Source organism: Amphiura filiformis, chromosome 12, assembly GCF_039555335.1.
Source record: "Amphiura filiformis chromosome 12, Afil_fr2py, whole genome shotgun sequence".
NCBI classification, from domain to species: domain Eukaryota; kingdom Metazoa; phylum Echinodermata; class Ophiuroidea; order Amphilepidida; family Amphiuridae; genus Amphiura; species Amphiura filiformis.
The window spans coordinates 27179781-27202808 of NC_092639.1; the positions used below are offsets into that span (position 1 = coordinate 27179781).

The 23028-nt window shown below is 35.7% G+C and overlaps 1 protein-coding gene across 3 annotated transcripts in view; it reads right to left on the reverse strand.

Moving 5' to 3' along the window:
• Positions 1-23028, reverse strand: part of LOC140165999 (synaptotagmin-12-like) — a 283434-nt gene that overhangs the window by 29706 nt on the left and 230700 nt on the right. For all 3 annotated transcript variants that reach the window (XM_072189361.1, XM_072189360.1, XM_072189362.1), the window contains one exon: positions 8586-8848. In XM_072189361.1, the coding sequence (XP_072045462.1) occupies positions 8586-8848 (263 nt within the window). The remainder of the gene's footprint in view (positions 1-8585; positions 8849-23028) is intronic.

The following is a 23028-nucleotide window of genomic DNA, read 5'->3' on the forward strand; positions in this document are numbered from 1 at the left end:
AGCAATGCATCTGACGCCACAGGCATTTGTCCCAAAATGTACGAAAATATTTATATAAATACTGAATAAAATCGATTATAATGATTGAAGTTGAAATTAAAACAGCGTCTCTGCCTTAAAATACCATTTGCCTGGAACTAAAATCTACATTCCGTTACCGTTATTTTTTGCGTTCATTTTGAAGTAGCAGAAATATTCTTATAAAATTGCATGAGCATTATTTAAGTGTCCACTTCAATAGCGGTCTGTACAGTACACTTTTACCAAGTTCTCTATACTAAACCATAATTCGCTACAACTAGAAAAATAATTTCAAACAGGGTTGTTTGAGGGTTGTTTAAAAGCAAAACGCACTGATATGTAACACAGTCATGCAGCTCTGGTGGGCAAGTAATTACAGTATAGAAAATATTTGATCGTTTGCGCAATAATCATAATGTATCAATTATACAAGCCCAATCATTAATCAAATCACGAATTGTTGTTTTCAAACCATCTAATTTCCACAAATTTTTATTATTATTATTACTATTATTTTATTATTACTCCATAAATTCACTGCCTGAATTGAAAATAAACTACTACCATAAAATATATGTAATGAATTGTGTAATCTTCGGGATTGATGATAAATCACGTAAATTGTGTGAAATAAAGGAATAAACGTCCGGATACTGACGTACCTGTATATCGCAAGTATTGTAAGATGCATAATAATAAGAATTAACGAATGATTATTCCCAAATGAGAGATAAATATCGGTTTAAAGCAAATATAAATTAGGGATAGGAAATGCCAGTTCGATGTGGTAATTGGATGATTATGTGAATAATTAGTATTTAATGAGGACATTAGCGTTCGGCATTGTGTTAGTATGCATACAATAAACCACATGGTAATTTAACGGCAGGAAAGACACACCTGCCTAAAATAGAAAAGCTCCCACGTGTACTATTTGGGAGAAAGCGTTTTTCCAAAACTTGGTAATAGCTTGTACAGATATTACCGGTGTCCCTTGTTACATTTGGACTTAGATATATGGATCATGCATGAGAATTGTCTTTCACTCAGAGTGGACGTTTAGCCATATATACACTCGCAAGTATTCTCTTTGTTTATGTTATAAATATTATATTAAAAATGTGTTCCACAGCTCTTCATTGTTTATAAAAAGAAGGCCGACTGCAGGTCCTGTACAAGCCTGAGCGAACTGGTTCAGTCTTGCTTCATAAACGGAAAAACAGTACAATATTGTAAATAACAGCTGTAGAAATATTTTTTATTTCGATCTGTTGACTCAGACGAAAGTTAAGTGCGAGGAGATATAACTTTGAATGATTTATAAAATGTGTTACTAAAGGGAGCCATCGCTATATGGCAGTGCGCCGGGCAGTACGTCTCTCCTGTACTCGCATTATAATATATGTATAGCACTATATTCCCATGAAGCACACGTTGCAAGTCTGTTATGATTTGGTTATGTATGTTTAATGTATTCAAACGTGTTAGTGAAATAAACTCCATCATTGGAATTATTTTACTGTTTGTTAGTCATGAGTTAATTAAGGACATTGTCAGGTGGTTCTACAGCATTGCTTAACAATCTGATCCTCACGGTTGTTTGAAGGAATATAAAACTGTATTCATTTTTTAAACAAAGTTGAACACTGATGGCGCTATTTATCTTAAATATTACATGCATCTTAAAAAGAGGTCGACACAAGTCTGAGATACAACAGAAGTAGCCTAAAAAGCAGTTGCAATAGACGTTAGGTACAAATTCATTAAATGTTGATCAGTTGATTAAAGTATCGTTATTTTACGAATATATTCAAATAACTCTCATCCCTGCTAAAACATGATGTCGGTAAGAAAGCTTTCGACACTTCTGGTAAATGTAATATACCAAATGAAAATCCAAAGTGCATTAACAGAAGCGTTAAAATTGAAAGACGGGCAAATGGTCAATAAAGTCAATTGCACCTGTTTCCTGACTGGGATTCCCTAGGGATTCTATCTAGGCCCTTTAATTATGTTCATCACTTTGAGAGTAGTATTGTTACGTATTTAACATTAGCAAGTTGGTTTGTACTTACTAGGAGGAATGTACATTCACGTACTACATGTAATTGATGTTTCGTGCCTTAGTTCGGAGTGAGCGATTTGATCTTTTAGAATTTGCTATGAGCCATGATTACCGACATTATGAGATTATGTGCTATGTGTTATGTGCTATGTCTTGTGCTATTCGGTTGTTTGGGTATTTGACTGGTAAGATATTTACACACAACTACACATAATTCTTTTTGTTGAAAAGCATGTGCATATAGTCACTGTATAGGCAAAAGAAACAACAAGCTAATTTTATTAGGGTTAGTTGACGGCATAGGGATCAAAATAAAAAAACAGATAATTTTCAAATACATTCAGTAACCATTTAAAAAAATTCAAAAGGATGATGACGGGACAGAGGAATCGGCGTCACTTTGCAATTGTCAAAATTGATTTAAAAAAATCAAAATTGCCTTGAATTTTCAAGCGCGTCGAAAACTTTCAAGTTATGACAACCAGCGACTGTTTTATTAATATTAATTTCAATGCTTCCGGATGAAAAACGTATACGATATGAGTGCATGATTTCGATTCTTTAGGGACTCGCACTGTTATTACGTTAATGAGAAAGTCAGCAATTTTTCTATTCTTTATAACCTTTTAGTAACATTAAAGTTGTATCAAATATAAATTTTGCATTACTAGCTTTCAATTTAGTCACGTAGTGTGAGAGCGTTTCTTTTCAGAGTTCAGACAAAAGTTCTCGCTGTGTACTGAATTCTAATTGAGTGTCTCTTAGTTCCCTTTTGTATATCTTGCCAATGTCTGTGTGTATTTTGTGCAAAGCTCAATTTTACCCGTTGGGGATGCCGATGATGTCATACGCCATTCATACCTGAGTCTGTATTGAACATTGAACAGTTGCGAATACAGAACTTTGTTTCAATGACTTATTCACTTATTCAAGCATGATTATTGAAAATTCAATTAAAGAAAACATATAGAAACATTTAAACATCTATTCTGGTGTAATCCCTGTCTTTTTACTTTAAAAAATCACTCAAAGTATTAAACTACCATTATTTGTATCTGATTCAAGTCACCATAATAATTATATATATATCGATTTTAATATATATTTGGCGTAAGAAATTTGTGAAGTAAAGAACCCTACAAGCTGATTTGCTCGACAAATAAATACAAAAATAATTTTAGGTCATACAACTAGGTTCAAAAGCCGGGTTCAAAAGTCTAATTTTAACTAACTTAAAAGCTTAAAACTAGCTAATATTTGGTACGAGCCTTTATATCGTTGGCACGACATTATTATTGTGGCTAAAAAATCAAGAAAGAGTGACCTGCTATTGGCTACTTAGTATCATCTTATAATGTCGAAAATAGTGTACAATGGGTTCTTTTAATTACGATGAACCGTTATCATATGTATAATTTGATAAAAAAATATTGAAATATTCTAGGAAATAACAGCATGTGTAACGAAATACGAAACAGCCTGAGGTGTTTGTCGCACCTGCACCTGTCTATTGCAGCGGCTTTAGCTTCAATTTCAGTATTATGTGGTGCATTTACGGAGATTAGTTTCACATATCTAAGATTGTTGCTCCAACCTCAATGATATTGATGGAGGCAGGCCTATGCATGAATGTTCACTGAAACTTTCAACTGCGTTTGTGTCGACGGTGTTGACTCATTTAGTGTCATTTTATGGATAATTATTAGATAAAAGTAGATTTTCATTTTTGCTGGTTAAAAGATCAAGAAATTATGACAGCCACGCTGATGTTATCAGCAGTATAGTGGGCAATGTGCAAAGAGCGAGTGTTTTTAATAGCCCTATCACAACTTTCTGTTCAGAAGTTTACACTACACTATCTCCATCACGCCAATGGAACACCGATGTTATTATACCATTGCCAAAGAAAGGTAACCTATCTATGATAACTAACTATAGAGGCATATCACTCATGTCCATAGCTGCTAAAGTCTACAATAAGATCCTTTTAAGCCGAATCCGGCCTCATGTAGACCCCTGCTGAGAAGCAACCAGGCTGGTTTAACACCAGGACGTAGCTATGCACAGCAGTGTTATATTATGAGACAAATATTATGGAAGGCTTTAACGAATACCAGCTCCCCTTGACAGTTACCTTCGTTGACTTCAAGAAGGCATTTGATTCCATCAACAGAACAGTAATGTTCTCAATATTGCGTCACTACGGCATTCCAAGCAATTTGGTCAGTGCCATAAAGGTACTTTACAGTAACTCCAGTAGTGCGCAGTTATGGTTGACAGAGACATCTCTGAACCCTTCGATGTAACAACAGGAGTCCTGCAAGGCGATGAATTGGGTCCCTTTCTCTTTATCATCCTTGTTGACTACCTTTTGGGAAAGGCGTCTGGACCAGACTCCGGAGTTGTGACCTGTCCTCGTCGATCAAGAAGATATCCGGCCAAATTGCGACGATATCGCTCTCCTTGCGTCTTCCACCCCTCGGGCATGGTCTCAGCTTTCCAGGACCGCTAATGCCGCAGCAGACCTTTGACTTATAATGAGCGCACCCAAAACAGAGTATATGACCATCATCTGTCAACCCCAGCCTCATCTCCAAGTGTACGGAAACCCCATTAAGCATGTAACCGACTTCAGATACCCAGGCTCCATGATGGGGTCCAGTGCTAGTGACCTGAAAGTCGGAAAGCTCTTGCTTGGACAGCCTTCTGGAAATTAGAGCAAGCGTGGAAAAGTCCTACCATCCCAATTTCCATCAAGGTTAAACTGTTTCACACAACCTGCGTCACAGTTTTACTATACGGGTGTGAGTCGTGGGTTATCTCTAAGGATATGGAAAATAAAATCAACTTTCATTCGACAATTTGATACCATTATGCCTTACAGCAAAATGTGCACAAACACGAAACACCCAGAGGAACGTTAACATTGTCAGGTTTCTTTTTTGAATTTGAGTTTCAATTTGAAGTTTAGTTCAATAATAAGGTAATCGTTGAACGATTTTCTCAAGCTACAGTTTTATGACGATATGAGTAAAATCATGGGAATACAGTTTCATTGCGTATATCGCGGTGAAACTCAATTTATCACCTGCAGAAAGAAAGTTTCAGGCCGGGTCAAAGGTCAGGTTTTTCCCGGGTAACTAGCTTTGGCCAATGGCGTGATTCGTTGGTGCGTTTGTGGGGTCCAATCACGGTTGTCGGTATTGCGTGCTCGACGCCATGCTTGTGTGCGAGAATGTCATTCTCTGTCGATGAAGCATTGGAGGAAGATCGGTGAAAAATTTTCTCCCACCCACCACACCCATTAATGGTGGAGGCAGGGAATATATTGATTGAAGATATTATTCATATTTAAAAAACAAAATCTGAAATACTTTCCAGTATTAGTAGAAGAATTATCATTGTCATAGATGAGGCTTCGTGAATAGGTAGAGTGGGTATTTATTATTATTAATAGTCGAGTAACAAAGCCAACCAAGCAGATATATTCACCACAAAATGATGGCAATGTTACTCGATACTTATAGTATAATTGATACATGAAGTGCGTGAGAGGCAGTTTTTCTGTCCGAATTTTTGATATTTAATGTAATAGTGTAGTTCTTACATTAACTTAACCAGTTATTTCAAAACAATCATTATTTTCTGTCAGGTAATCTTCCTGAAGAGCAATTATGGCTTCAGTAGTTTAGTGGAGCACGCTATGTATTTATATGGAAAACGAAGGTTTCAGCCAGTCAATGTTTGCTTTTTTATTGAGATCATGATTTGATCAATTATCTTTATATTTGAAGGCCTCAGCTTTGCTAAGACCGCGGCATTTTAGTGAGCAACCGGCTCTATAGGTAATCACGAATGGAGCTCACCACGTATTTTCATACAGGGTAAAGTTGTCTCCTTAATATTTATCTGGGCTTTTTATGAGTCAACTTACATGGACTCCAGGATGTCCCGGCGGAGTTCGTCATGAGGTATATTCACATCAACAAAGTTGTCTCTTGCTTGCTTTGCCCTTTTGCTACTTCTAGGTAACCACCAGAAAAGTATAGTACCAGCAATCGCTTGGTCCAATTTTTTGCTTTTTATGAGTCAACTTAGTTGTCTCTTGCTTGCTTTGCCCTTTTGCTACTTTTAGGTATCCACCAGAAAAGTATAGTACCAGCAATCGCTTGTCCAATTTTGGGCTGCTTGTGTAATGGCTGATTCCAGTTTTCTTTGCTAACAGACATTTGGTAAATAAATTCACTGATCTTTGTCTAATGTCGACATGAGTCGCAAATGGTTGTCAACGTGTTGTTTTATTTCTGTCTGGGGATAAAGCATTTGATAGTAAATACGCGCAAATAAACAAACACTGTTTGTTTATTATTATTTTTTTTAACCTGGATATCTCATACATTACGATACAAGTGCCTCACATAATATATACAATTTTACCGCCCTTTATACAGGCATATTATTGATGGTAGTAACTCATTGAGTCTAACTGTGTCTATATTCCATATAGCATATAGTGAGACTGTTGTCATGCGATATGTTCAGGTGGTCACCTCATCAGTAACAGATAGGAAACCTGACGGAGCTGACAGTGTTTGACAAGAATAAACAAAATACTTGTATTTTGGCATAATTATCACCATGGATAAAATATTAAGAAAGTAATCAAATGACTTCGAAAACTTAAAAAAAATAAATATTAATTCAAACGATGTGTGTTATTTCATATCTTTATATAACGTGCGTTGAATCAAATGCCATCCAAAGAGGACAATTAGTAGAGCAATAACCCCCGATTATAAATCACCATTGCATGTTTTGTTATTGTTTCAGGTAATTACGATACATATTGGTCTTAAGTCGGTTCTTGAGACATCTTCAGATAAACACCACAGCTTTTACTTTGAACATGACGAACAGACAAAATAAGCCTCTTTTTACATGCGCACAGGCAGCTCTTGCCATCTCCTTTTCTACCTGTCCGTAAAATTGAAAAACCTCGAACCCTGATACGCGATATGTCACTTCCGCTGTATTTGAAGTATTTATACTCTCCAATCTCAGAAAACCTTAGGGCGTTCAAACATCAACACAGGCTATCAATTTCCACTGACGGGAGGTCATCGCTGAAAAGCAAATACCGCCCTTGCAATGGATTATATGTACTGAAGTATGGATACTCGTATTTGCAAAGATTATTAGTTACGGGCAGGGCCGAATTTACCTTTTTGGGGGCCCTGGGCAAGGCCACAATTTGGAGGCCCCCAAACGCACCTTGAGGAAGGCATGTTCACTAGAGTGGCCAAGTTTTTTAGATTTTACTAGGACATTTGCGTGTGAAGCGCCCGCAAAAATTTTATCAACCCAAATTGAAGATGAATTTTGCTATATAATTTTGCAATATTTGTACCCTATTTTGGGGGATCCTGGGCCCGGCCCTGGAACTTAAGGGGTTGATTAATTAAGTTGAGTAATTAATTTGTTACTAATTTTGGCCTCATCAAAACAGGGTTGGAAATCAACACAAACTTTAAATTTACACTGCTGAGAGGTCATCGCTGAAAAGCAAATACCGCCCTTGTAAAGAGTTATCTGTACTGAAGTATGGATACTTATATTTGCAAAGATTATTGGTTTATGGGTTGATTAACCAAGTTGATTAATTAACTTTTTACTGATTTTGGCCCTATATGTTAGCATATATATTAATTTAAACAAGTTGGACTCAAACTCAAACATATTAATTTAGCTGTCCCAACATTTCATTTTGTCATTTCATTACAAATACCTTAAGTACTTTTAAGTACTTTTAAGTATAAAAGTACTTAAGGTATTTGAAAGTACTTAAAAAAACCTTAAAATTCATCATCTCACAAATAAAAAAAAATGCTAACTAGGATCTCTAGTTTCAAATGTACATGATGTATGAGGGCTCTTTTTACTTGCGCATGGACAGCTCTTGCCATTTCCTTTTCTACCTGTCCGTAAATTTCAAAAACCTCGAACCCAATTATTAGAAGTTCTGACAGAGTGTCCAATGCATTTCCACAGCCTCCAGGCAATACAAATAAAACAGAACATCATATTTCAAGGACAAACTTCAATTGTGTGCACTCTTTACGTTTTAATATACCTACACTACTAGGATGTCACACATGCTCATCTATCTGCATGGAGACAGTTCTTTGACCTCAATATATATGTACATCATTGAATGACCGAGGAATGTGTTGGGTACAAATAATTGTATTCCACCACTTCGTATTTCAGCTATGTTTGTTGGCTGGGAATTACTGGCTTTGGAAATGAGACAAGTGTAGCCCATAGTAGTGTAGAACAACTTAACTACTTCCTCCTACTTATCCGTTACCTAAAGGCTCTTGGACAGATGATTCTAATGTAACAGAACTAAAGTATTAAATTCAGTAGCGCCTCTTCAAATGTGTGCACTGTCCAGTTTTGATAAACCTCCGAACAGCCTATACTATTTCCTTCAACTTACCCGTTCGTGAAAGGCTCTTGGACAGATGATTCCGATGTAACAGAACTAAGGGATTCACTAGAGTAGCATCTGACAAGCTTACGAATGTCCAAATCATCTTCGATTGTATTCTCATTCAGTTCCAAATCCCCGTCTCCTTCCGGCCAGTTATTACGAGACTCATTGGCTGCAGCAGATATTGCTTTTTCGGCCTTGGCAAAAATGTTCTCATATTGTATAAATTGACCAGTTTCTTCGACGGGTATCTCTGTCGTATGGTTTACCTGTAAAGAAAGTGAAACAGGATTGTTAAATATTATGACTATTGCTTACACGTAGTTGAACATGTCAATCACTTTTTCACACTCAAATTGTAGTGAGCAACGTTACAAGATGGTGGTTACATTAAGGAGCAGGGATAGCAATTAAGCACACTTTCATAAAGTACTTCATGTGTCATTGCCATTGTGATAGAACAACCTCTGAGAGCAAACTGAATATTAATTAGTTTTATCTGTCAATCACCAAACTGAATTCAAACCTTTGTCGGTTTAATGCAATTTTGTTTCAACCTACAGTAAAATATTTCAGTACTTTTACGTAGACTTCTCCGTAGTCTACTTGCCCATCGTACATACACTTGTTATTACATTTATACATAAAACACTGATTTATATTAATTTATTTTTTAGTGATCATTATCCCGGGCCATACATCCGCCGTTTGCCAGCTCCACAACTGGACTACTAAAATTAGCTACGAATTAATGCATTTTTAAATGGATCTGGCTTGTGATTGGTCGCCTCAGATCGTGTGATGATTTAGTCTTCCGGGCCCGTGCCAATACTACTAACTACAGCGTAACTATCTGTGGAATTTGCGGCGCTTTGTGTAGGCGCGAAAGTTAAACTATCACTTAGTGCATTGGAAGTACGTATGCGTGGAGCTTGCGGTTAGATTGGATTAATAGCAGTTAGATGGCTGGCGAGTATGATTGACAGTGTGTTTGGGACACAAATTCCAGGCAAAGTCATGCTCAAAATTCAAAGTAATAATTAGTAACATATTTTTATTGATCAAAACAAACTTTTATAGTACAGCGTTCAATAAACGAAAAAACTTATATTGGTGTTTAACACATCTTGCGCATTGTAAAGATATCAATATTCGTAAATGAATTCATGATTATTACTATTATTACTTGATTCAACTTGTCTGATGATAGAGAAACATATGGAATATGATCCGGGGGCCTTCTTTTTACCACCACTATGAAGCGTGACATATATTTTTGCAAGGCTATGTAGAAGCTTATGACCTGTTTATGTAGAAGCTTATGACCTGTTTATGTAGGTAAACTTTATTTAGCCCATACAAATTTGTACGGTGCACACGATGTCAAAACCCTCCAGCAGGAAGTTGATAAGAGTGCTTGGGTACGGATGTACAGAGCGAAGATGAAGAAATGGAATGCTATGTAAACTATACACGGAATTTGCAATGAGTTTGAAGGAAACGGTACCGACGTTTTATGGTGATTTTGAGTTCTTTGCCTCAATACCAAAGCCAGTGCCTTATTGAGGATGTTGTAAACTCACAATGAGATTAACCAATGTCATTCTATCGACGGTACCAAACACGAATCCGTAATATTTGAAAATCTTGAAGCCAGAGTATTGAAGAATGTCACCATTGTACACAACGTCGTTTTATGCCACACTCTTATAACGATATACTCCTTTTTTAATTGAAACTTATCAAACTTGACCATGGAAACTATTCAGATGGGGATATAACAGATTTCGCTTCAATATTAACATATTTCTCAAAATGAATCGGATATTCTTATCAAAATTACAACAAACTCATCAAATATGATACAATTGTCTTGAATGTATAGTTTCTTGTCAAAAATTACCCAAATTTGAGTAGTTTGTCATGTCAAATAATGTCCAAAAAAAATCAAATTTGAATAGTTACTCTTGAAGGGAAAATCTTAACGATAGATATCCATTATTCATGCGATATATACATAAAAACCAAATGTACTGATCTAAATACCAAAATCACAAAGGGTGGAGAGCTCCAACGTTACAAATTCTAAATAATTAAAGCGCGTACCGTGAAAACTAAAATTATTATAACTTTTCATATAATAAATAAGCATTTGTAAATGCCTCGACATAGATGTAGGCACCTTTAAACTTGTATGTTAGTTGCTTTGGCCTATAGGTAAGAACGTAGAATGAAAAAAATATCATGTTTCTGTTATTCAAATACTCTTAAAAGATACCTGTATGATAAAGCCGCTGTTTTCTCTCTATGTTTATTTAGAAACAGTATAACGGACACTGTTTTAGATGGCAAACATATAGCGAAGATTACGGTTATAAAGAGGAATAGAAAAATAAGTGTCTAATAATAACTCAAGTTAATATTTAATACTCTGTAAGCTGCTACAGTAAGGTCAAAAACTATCCAAAACACTAAACGTAGATTTTCTATTGGCACACGATATTCAAATTTGATAAAGTTTGATTTAACGCATTTTCAGTAATAACGAACAAGTTCAAGACGAGACATACTTTTAAAAAGTGATCACCAACATGTAATACAATAACATTGCTATTTTAAATGGTATAATTGGGTTTTTTTACAAATGCATTAGTCGCTGAAATGTTTTAAACATTTCGGTTGATTTTCACCACGGTTCAACGGCTCTTTGAGAACATGTTTGACAACTTGTAGTCATACTTCAAAGTTGTCAAGTGAAATGCGTATTTGTGACATTAATGTGGATTTAATGATAAATATATCAGCTCGGGAAAGTGAAATTGTCTATAAGATGACTGCCGACGACAAAAAAGCCTACGTGATAAGAATGAGTTTCGGATTAAGGTATTTTTGTAGCATCACCTGTTTTCGTTTCCTTGAGTTTATTCCCCTGTTACTACAAATCTCTTTTTTTATAATTTTAATGTTGCTTGACTGATTAAAGTGTCACTCTGTAATCGATCAACATGATCATGATAGATAAGATATTTAACATATCTTTAACATTTTCATCAAACTTAAACATATTGTGCGGTGGTAAGTCATAATTTCTCGGGTTTTAATCATTTATTTCCGATCCCCGCATAATATTATTTGTGTCTCGCATTGTCTTATGCCCTGCTAGGGTGAAACATATTATGCTGCCTCCCTCTTCATTATGTAATATTATAATTGGCCGCTAGGCGCTTAAACACAGTGAGAGAGTTATCATGGGGGACCTTAGTTGAGATTGCCCGAATAACAACTGTGAACTCAGGTAGTGCAGTGTGTAAGACTCTAGACCGATAATCAAGCGACCGGGGTTCAATCCCCGTTGAGTCCTGATTTTTCTTCTCTCAAATCTTTCATATGCCCATCATAACTTCTTGGGCTTGCATTTTATTTCCGATTCACGCAAATATTATCTGCGTCTCGCATTGTCTTATGCCCTGCTAGGGTGAAGCATATAGGTTCTCTCTTTCTTCATTATAAGATAAGTTTACATTAGATTCATATATAGATTGATTCTTGATTAGCATAAAGCACTATCGTTATTCCATAGTTGACTGACTCATCCACTCTTTATTACTATTACATAAAGGAAAATACCATAAAATCAGGGACAATCCCTATCTCACAGATATGAATATCTCAAAACATAGATGCTTTTTATTAATCAATTCTTAATGAGTATAATCCTTATTTTAAGACCAACGATAATTCAAGACCTACATTCACAGTAAATTAACTATGTTAGAATCATTCAAATACGAAATGCATCATAAAATTGCAACCATGAAATTTAATATTAGAAAGCATTATGTTTGCATTGCAGCTCAGATATAAATATTCATAATGAAATGGCAAATGGATGTGGCAATAATGTGCAGTTTGATATAACTTTACCGGATATTGAAAATGACACTTACGACAATAGTAATAATTGGGATATAGTGATATAGTGGTGCAACGAATAAGGCAGAATATTGATTGGAAGAGAATATGTAATGGAATAGGGAACGAGAGCCGCATAGAGAAAGGTACTTAGTACTAGTAAATGAAACATATACTATACGTGTTTTGATTGTCATAAAATTTCATTGTCAGATGAAACTCTATACTTGTTTACGCATCCCATATTATTGCTATTTTCATTGCATTTTCATTATCGTAATTTTCGACATCATAGTTTTCATAATCATCATCGTCATTGGCATCATTATAATCCTCATCTTCATCTTATTTACCACAATTGTCGAAATCGTAGTAAATATCATCGAAGTCGGCGATATCGTCTTCATTATCATTCTCCTCCTCATCATCAAAATCATCATCACCATTGATCCGTCATCATCGTCATTATCGCTATCGTTATCAGCAGTAAACAACTATTCATCACCACAAACATCAACAACACTATCATCATCAGCAGTAAACAACAACAACGATATTTATCCTCTCAATTAGTAGCACTCAACAAAGGGTCAATAAGGAAATGGATTTCGGAGAACGGAAAATCCACCTTGCTTTCAATACTTGAATTTAAATTCAGTCTCAATCCAAAATATAACTTTCATAGTAGATCCTACATTCGTCATTGTCATCATGAAATAAATCTCTAAATTCTCAACTAAAGACCTTCAGCTCTAGCTGGTCTAGCTTGTAACGCAATATGAATTAAGATATATACCAACATGAATATAGAGAAAACAACACTGACGGCTGTAATTACAATTATTATGCAGCCTTGCAACCTGTCTGTATGGGCAACGCATGACACATTGCAATGGACATTACAAATTTCAAGCCCGAAATTAAGTACAGGCTGAGTCCAAAAGAAGTAAACTCATGTTTGAGGGGCTGTAACTAGAGATCTGTAAGGAATCTGCTATAAATAAAAATATCAGTGGAAAGAGCAAACTCTGCTCGTCTAAATAAAAAAAGAATTGTTGCAATTGCTTACAGCAAACTAAAGTTATACTTATTTGAATACAAACACCCATTTTTGTAGCTGCACATGGCTGATTGATTGTCATCCATTTCAATTTCGACGAATCAGCAAAGTGCTAACAGGATTTATTGTTGAAATGACAACTTTTGCTTTAATTAATATTCAACAAACAGGATGTAACTCCATGATGGTACTGTAAATGGTAGGGATACCAATTCAAGTCTTTACGAAAGATCCGGCAGAAGCTTGATTGGGGAATGTTGGGTAAAGGATTGTGTCTTGAGCTGATCTTTGGGTCTTGCTGTAACGCAAGTCAACTCCAGCAATGTTCACTTGTGATCTAGCAGTTCATGGTCTGCCTGAAGCTACCGGCTGTCTGTTCCTTAGTGTCCCATGCACATTGAGCTTGTTCACATTCTTATATACTGCTCCCTTACATGGAATCCGATTAACTGTGGGAAATTGGAGACGAAAAAGACACTGAACTTCAGTGGGACTCTTAGTTTGATGATCATAGTTCGTCAACAGAAACGTGCGCTCCCGTGCGGTAAATTGTGGTGCCATGTTGTCATTTGTGCAGTTTGATATAACTTTACCGGATATTGAAAATGACACTTACGACAATAGTAATAATTGGGATATAGTGATATAGTGGTGCAACGAATAAGGCAGAATATTGATTGGAAGAGAATATGTAATGGAATAGGGAACGAGAGCCGCATAGAGAAAGGTACTTAGTACTAGTAAATGAAACATATACTATACGTGTTTTGATTGTCATAAAATTTCATTGTCAGATGAAACTCTATACTTGTTTACGCATCCCATATTATTGCTATTTTCATTGCATTTTCATTATCGTAATTTTCGACATCATAGTTTTCATAATCATCATCGTCATTGGCATCATTATAATCCTCATCTTCATCTTATTTACCATAATTGTCGAAATCGTAGTAAATATCATCGAAGTCGGCGATATCGTCTTCATTATCATTCTCCTCCTCATCATCAAAATCATCATCACCATTGATCCGTCATCATCGTCATTATCGCTATCGTTATCAGCAGTAAACAACTATTCATCACCACAAACATCAACAACACTATCATCATCAGCAGTAAACAACAACAACGATATTTATCCTCTCAATTAGTAGCACTCAACAAAGGGTCAATAAGGAAAGGGATTTCGGAGAACGGAAAATCCACCTTGCTTTCAATACTTGAATTTAAATTCAGTCTCAATCCAAAATATAACTTTCATAGTAGATCCTACATTCGTCATTGTCATCATGAAATAAATCTCTAAATTCTCAACTAAAGACCTTCAGCTCTAGCTGGTCTAGCTTGTAACGCAATATGAATTAAGATATATACCAACATGAATATAGAGAAAACAACACTGACGGCTGTAATTACAATTATTATGCAGCCTTGCAAACCTGTCTGTATGGGCAACGCATGACACATTGCAATGGACATTACAAATTTCAAGCCCGAAATTAAGTACAGGCTGAGTCCAAAAGAAGTAAACTCATGTTTGAGGGGCTGTAACTAGAGATCTGTAAGGAATCTGCTATAAATAAAAATATCAGTGGAAAGAGCAAACTCTGCTCGTCTAAATAAAAAAAGAATTGTTGCAATTGCTTACAGCAAACTAAAGTTATACTTATTTGAATACAAACACCCATTTTTGTAGCTGCACATGGCTGATTGATTGTCATCCATTTCAATTTCGACGAATCAACAAAGTGCTAACAGGATTTATTGTTGAAATGACAACTTTTGCTTTAATTAATATTCAACAAACAGGATGTAACTCCATGATGGTACTGTAAATGGTAGGGATACCAATTCAAGTCTTTACGAAAGATCCGGCAGAAGCTTGATTGGGGAATGTTGGGTAAAGGATTGTGTCTTGAGCTGATCTTTGGGTCTTGCTGTAACGCAAGTCAACTCCAGCAATGTTCACTTGTGATCTAGCAGTTCATGGTCTGCCTGAAGCTACCGGCTGTCTGTTCCTTAGTGTCCCATGCACATTGAGCTTGTTCACATTCTTATATACTGCTCCCTTACATGGAATCCGATTAACTGTGGGAAATTGGAGACGAAAAAGACACTGAACTTCAGTGGGACTCTTAGTTTCATAGTTCGTCAACAGAAACGTGCGCTCCCGTGCGGTAAATTGTGGTGCCATGTTGTCATTTGGCCCGTTTCATTATAATGTAGTGCAATGAGGTAAAATTCATATTGACAAAAACCTTTAACATGAGGGAATTATTGATCGAAACCACACCTGCCACGTAACTTTATTTGCATTTGAATATCGCGCCTTACCAATCAATATAATAGGTACTTGGGAAGTGAAACCGTGTGCAGCTACGAAAATGGGTGGTCGTATTCAAATGAGTATAACTTAAGTTTGCCGTGAGTAATTGCAACAATTCCTGTTTTTATTTAAACGCAAATGATATTTTCATTTTTCTCAGATTCCTTACACATCTCTAGTTACAGCCCCTCAAACATGAGTTTACTTCTTTTTGACTCAGCCTGTAATTTGTAAGGAATAATGATATTATATGGTATCTAATGTAAAATATTGTATCATGTAATAGAAGTTATATGATTATTCAAGAGACTAAAGCTTACAACGACCGGCTTAGCTTCCAGTGTATATAATGTGTCTTACTTTGATAAGATGGAGATCTAGATTACATTATGGGGTACCACGAGGGGTGCCTTGTATTTTATCTCATCTGAGTAGCTTAGCACTCAACAAAGGATCAATCCTAATAGGGATTTTGAAGAACGTAAAGTGCACATTGCTTTCAATACTTGAATTTAAGAAATAAAAATAACAATCCAAAACACCATTTTTATCCCAACTCAAACATTCGTCATTATCATCATAAAAGGAATATCTAGTTTCTGCACCAGAAACGTTCATAATTCTTTTTCATTTCACTCTAGTCTAGTTACTGACGGCTGTAATTACAATTATTATGCAGCCTTGCAATCTGTCTGTATGGGTAATGTCTGGACATTGTAAATTAAGTAATTTGTAAGGAATAATGATATTGAATACTGTTGAATGTAAAATATTGCATCGGGTAATATATGTTATATGGATTGAATAATGATTTATGCGACAGACTAATGGTTACAACGACCGACTCAGCTTCCAGAAGTGTATAATGTGTCTTACTTTGATTTTGACAGGGTACCCTGTTTTCTTTAACTATTAAATCTTACACGGAGGCTCATAGCACTTTAAAATATTGCAACTGTCGCACTCGGACATCTCCAGTTGTTAATACCCTTTTTCTGGCCTTGATACACCATTGTTTAGTTTGCACATGCACTGATACTTTATAGCGATTCCTTTTTTTCCCTGCCATCATATCGATTTTGAGAATGGGTGCTATATGGATGGTCACTGTAATGTCCACGGGGAAATACTGTTTCGTCGTTGTATATCGACCAATCACAACTGGTTCAATAGTATTTTAATAGCACCACTCTTTATGTTTCGGTCATTTATTTTACAGCCTACCTCGAACACATATCAGTTTCTCTTACCGTTCAGTCCACATCCAAAAAAAGAATTATTTGCTTTCCAACAATGCTCTGCACAAAACTTAGCACGTTTTTCTACAGTTTGGATCCTTAGATCCTAATTTAATAAAGTGAACTTTTCTGTAAATAGTAAGCCCTTGTGTTCGGGCCTCTACATACGTTATATTGATGCGCAGGTCGTTACTGCGCATTTCTTAGCCGTGATGTGCGCAGTAACGATGTGCGAATCGGCGTGATAACATCAGGGGGCAAAACGCAAGGGCTTATTTGATTTACAGAAAAGGTCAATCACATGCTACAAACAAAGGTCACTAGATACTCAAAATTCTTGCTTTTCACATGTTTCAATTGTCAATTTTTCCACTTCCGTTTCAGCTCCATGTTATTTTTTCTACAGTCTCCTAAGTTCATGGGATTTTGAAATATTTTTGAGGTTTAAATAAAAAATAATAAAACCTACAAGTAGCATTTTCTGAAAGAAATAGTATTTCTGACAAATAAATAGTGATCGATTCTTTCAGTTTGAATATATATTGTTTCCGTAATGCATCACGGGAAGATACTTGACAAACACTGGTCCACAGCAGGCAGGCATTTTATGCTAGGTTAGATTTCAGGTCAAGAAACGTGTTTCTGACAAGTATGCCCTTTTAACAAAAACAAGACCAGATTCTGTAAACTCGTAAAATGTTAGAAGGTTATTATCAATTCGAATACAAAGCTACATACGCATTCAAGCATATATAATGTGGCGTTTAAATAGAAATAACGCGCAAACGTCACTAGACAGTTAAAATGGTTGTTTAAAGCTTTACACAGCGATGTTAATGTTTAATTTATGAGCCTAGCTACAGTTGCTTTATCCTTTGCACAGCTTTTTATTTTACTTAAACCTTTTCATTTTTTACAAGAAGTTGGGTACTTTTATCGAACACCATATGTTAGTTTCATATAGTAAACCGCGCTCGGCAAGCATTTAATCAACTATTTTATAAGTGTAGTATCTTAAAAATAGAAACAAATTACGATCGACTTTTGAGCCTCGCAACGGAGTAAGATTACCACTTCTTCTAGTGTCCGTTTTCATTTCAAGTCTGCGTTCCTTGATAACAAGTGCATGGTGTGTGTCCAGTTTTATTTAATCTCGCAGACATCCTACATTTCTAGTAGAGGGTGAATTCAATGTAGAAGATAAAATAAACAGTAAGAAATAACCATCCAAGGTGATGACTTCAAATAACTCATGAAGTGTCAGATGCCAATTTGCATCTTCTAAAACATATGTGGGTGATTAACCAGTGGATAAATTGTACTTAAAATATATTTTTAAGAATAAGAATTGCTGAACGCAGCAATAAAGTGACCTTAGATCTTTACATTATCGATAGAGGTTCACCAAAACGTCAGATATTATTTGGCGTGAAAGATAAATTCGGCATTGTTCAGTCTTGGCTCAAACCATACTTAATCCTATGGTCATAATTTGAATTATGAATAATTCTATTTTGTTACACTACCATTATCAAGTTACATTGTTTGCCTTTTTGAAAAAACACCAAAAAATAAACACCGGACACTCACTAAAGCATTTGTGACAAGTTTGAATGCAGTCGATCTCTTGACGACATCATTCACGCTTATCTAGTATTGTACTCTTGGTAAAAATGAATGACCAATACCAGAGGCCTATTGGATTTGTCAGTTTACCGGTTTTATGATAATATGCCTGCCTAAGAACCAGTATGTGTGCATTAGGTATGATTGGTATAAATCGACTCATCCACATCTCCAAACTCATATACAAGACGATATTTACAAGATATTTACATCTTGGAAGCTTGTTATTCGTGTGGGGCACCATGGGTTATCCCGGCAGCGTCTCTTCTAGTCCCTCTTGCAACTGGAGAGTTTGACTATGGGCATTACAAATCAGTCTTGGAATGTTCTCTCGCCTATACTCACACATATGTGTTTTTCCATACTTTAGCTGTAGTTGGTCTTTTACCACTCATAGCTATAGTTGGAAGGTACTTATTGATATATCTGTATGTTGAGAAACATTTTCGGGAGTTGTAGCATGCCAAGCTCCACAGCCAAGCTTATTGAAACCTCCGGGGCCATAATCCATGAACCATAGCAGTTTAGAAGAAGGATACAAATATCCAAACAAGAGATTGAGAAAACTAAAAACCTCTTTGTGGTTGTCGTTGCATTTTTCGCTTGTTTTCTTCCAAACCTCTTCCTGCAGTCAATTCGGAGCACCATCAATGTTGAACGAACATGTCTTATATTACGTTAAGGGTATTCCGTTTTTTAACAGCGCTATTAACTTTATTATATATACCATGAAACACCCGGATTTCAAAGTTGTATTGCGACGTATAGCGAGTTGTTCATATGCTAACATCCCACAAACATCACCAATACTGAAATACATAATTGCAAGACAGTCAAATCACGGCTTCGAAAGACTCTAAATATATATTACCTTTAAGTCTTTATTCACATATGAATAGAAACCTATCGTTGTAAACAGGTAAACAATGTGGTTTTCGAAGCGGAAGTCGCTCCTATAGAAACTAAAAACTTTGGTATAATTTAAATATATTCTGTGGTTCCATATAGACTGATAGCTAGCACCACCGTCTTTGCATTCTCCAGAATAACCGACACGGATTTTTAGGCCTTGTTTGCTATCAATCACCAAGTCACTGAAAGTTATTTACCAGACTATAATATACTTTATATATAAATATATTTTTACTGCATAGCGGGATATTGTCATGCAAAATTTGACTCATTAAATCATACCGACGTTTCTGCTTATTTTCATTGATTATGGGCACTCAAACTTATTTCTATTTCACCACTTATATTTAACCGTATGCCGCTCGGTTTAAATAGAAATTTCATCCAATATTTGGCATCATCCAATCTACAACATGAAGTATCGTGCAGAATCCATCAATGGATTCTTCCCTTACAGGCTTTATTGCACACATCACATGAAAATAATGGTAACGAGTTATCTATACATCAACAGGGCATCTTTAATATTTACCGCGGGAATTGTTTTGATATCTAAATTGAACCAGATAGAATAACAGGATTAAACACACGCCGAACGAATGATGCAGACTTTTCTCTCCAAATAATGCTCTCTTGATGTTTGACTATTATGTTGATATAGCGAGTCTATGTATAATAGCATTCCACGTAGTGGCTGTTGTCGTTTTTATTATCATCATTTTATAGCGTCAGGTTCGTCGTTTGTCGTATCTCTACCATCATCGCTATCGCAGTCTTCGTCCTCCTCCTCATCAACCTTATCATTGTCGTCGTCTTCATATTTATCATCATCATCATTAAACATTTTTCATCATCGTCCTCGTCTTCCATCTTATGATCATCTGCATCATACTGACGACAGATTCATCATATTATCATTATCGGCGGCAATGCCGTTTATTCCTCATCACATGTTTTTAAATTAAACAAGGACCTAATAAATATTATTTTGATGCATATATATAATTATTACATGACCGCCTATTCATAAGAAGTTTAGATGAATAAAACTTATTTAATGTTTTCGCCATCATCATCATCATCATTATCAACAACAACAACAGCAACAACAACAACAACAACAACAACAACAACAACAACATAGTAGTATTTCGTTGTCATTAGAATCTAGCATATGATGCCAGAGGGCGGAAAAAGTCATATTTTAACTTTTGTTTAACATCGAAACTGCATTTCAAAGTCTATATTTGATACTATCGTCCTAATTGTCAAAAAGCATGTCCTCAATTAATGAATCAAATAACGCTGTTGACTGGAAAGTGTATTGAGATGTGCGACAGATAAAGATATTTGATTTATTTGGAAGAGCCAAACTATAGCGCGAACCCATAATAGCTCCCCATATATCATGCTATTGGTAGCAGTTGATTAAGAAAGAGTCCCTTTATAATTTGCCCCAATCTCTACAAGTTAAGTTGATTTACGTTCTCAGCGCTAATAAAATACCTTAGAAGAGCAAAGCAACGCTAAACGCCACAAAACCAATACCATGCATGCTACATTATGTTGTGCTGAAGAAATCTATAACAATTTACAAAATACTGTTCGCTGCGTTTAAATGATGTTCCTAATGTACTAACTTTGGATTCTAAGAAGGATTGCCTTTCGTCTAGCTTTGAAACAATTGCTTCATTATCTTATTCTATACTGCGCCGAGAAAGTATCCTTACACTTGGAAAAATAATCACAATTTCAAAACTAAACCATATTGGGGTAAATTTAGATAATAGATGCACTATCTAATCCTGCATATTATGACACCACATTGAATCCAATATGACCTCAAGAAGTAAAGTTACAAGCAATTGAATAGACGAAGGTCCAGTTTTAAAAGTGACGATTATTTTTCCAAGTGTAAGGAAACTTTCTTGGAGCAGTATATATTTGGACACGAATATTTTGGATGAATCTGGATTAGCTTTAAAATGCGTAACCGACTGATCACACTATAGACAAAGGATGGAGGCAAACTCCAATTTGATCATAGAAAGAAAAGTGTTACACATTACGTCAGTAATAATAAACAGTGATATACAATGAACAAAATATAAACCAAAGACATCGTGGAAAATAACAAAGAAGTAACATTTCAAGTGGTCAAGTGACAACCAAGAACAGGGAGGTAAAGCAAAATACATCTTGGATAGTGCCACAAAACACTAATAAAAGGGAATGGAAATGTACAACCAGCAAGAACAGGCGAAAAGATAACAAACGAATGCTGCTTAGACAGGACTACACAAAAAGAGAATTAAACACCTATAATTATGTGAAGGTATGATAGATGCGTGAATTATACGCCATGAAACGAGAAACAAACAGCATGAATACTGCGTACTTCATTACTTGATTTATCTTCAAGAATTGGTAATTGGAGTAGGTAAACATTTCACAGCCTGCATGATTACTTTACATCGTATTCAAAAATGTCGTAAAATATCGTAAAAATGAAGTGATATTTTTTTATATATCCAATAGTTTTGTGACATTATGTTTTATCTTACTATTGGCTTCGACAATACCATGAAAAATAATTATACTGCTTAGTATATCAAAACAAAATGGATGCTATGATCTTCTCAAAACGGGTACATCTTAAACACTGGGTTCTTAAAGTGGTAGTTGCGAGTCATCACAATGGAAGTCTCCGGCTTCAGCTCTGCCGGGCTTGCGGCCTTGATGGTTGTTCAAAGTTACAGTCTAGGAAAAGTCTTGCAGTCGCCATTAGCTATATATCAGAACTGTATTAGTTGCAAGTCATTGAATCTAGTCATGAAACATCGGCACCTCATAGCAAAGGCGTGAATTGGTTCTTTATACGCGATAATTAGAGCGAGCGCGTCAGCCATGCAGTCATTGTCAGTGCGAAAGGATCTTGTCGAGAACTATAACAGTAAGGCTGCATACCAAACTCATAACATATCCTATTAAACAATTGCGTCTTGAGATGAACTCGATAACGATTTAATACAGACATGAAAATAATGATACCGTCCTGAAGTATCCGATAAATGCGTCTGATTTTGATGGAAAGCGACCTAGTTATATTCAGGTTGGTTTCTTAGCGTAGATCCCACAGTTTTACTATGTAAAGGTGATCGTTATACATCAATAAAAAAACCGACATAACTGAGGCATTGATATGGATTGTAGCGATTCATTATAAGTTCGCTAAGATCATCTGATACATGCGCATGATTAATAATCGTCGATTTTTTACACCACCAATAGTGCTCGAGTATCAGTGTCATGTGTCACTCGTAAAAACGCGAAAGTACTTATCCTCGTAGCGTGCAAAAATTAGTGGTATAC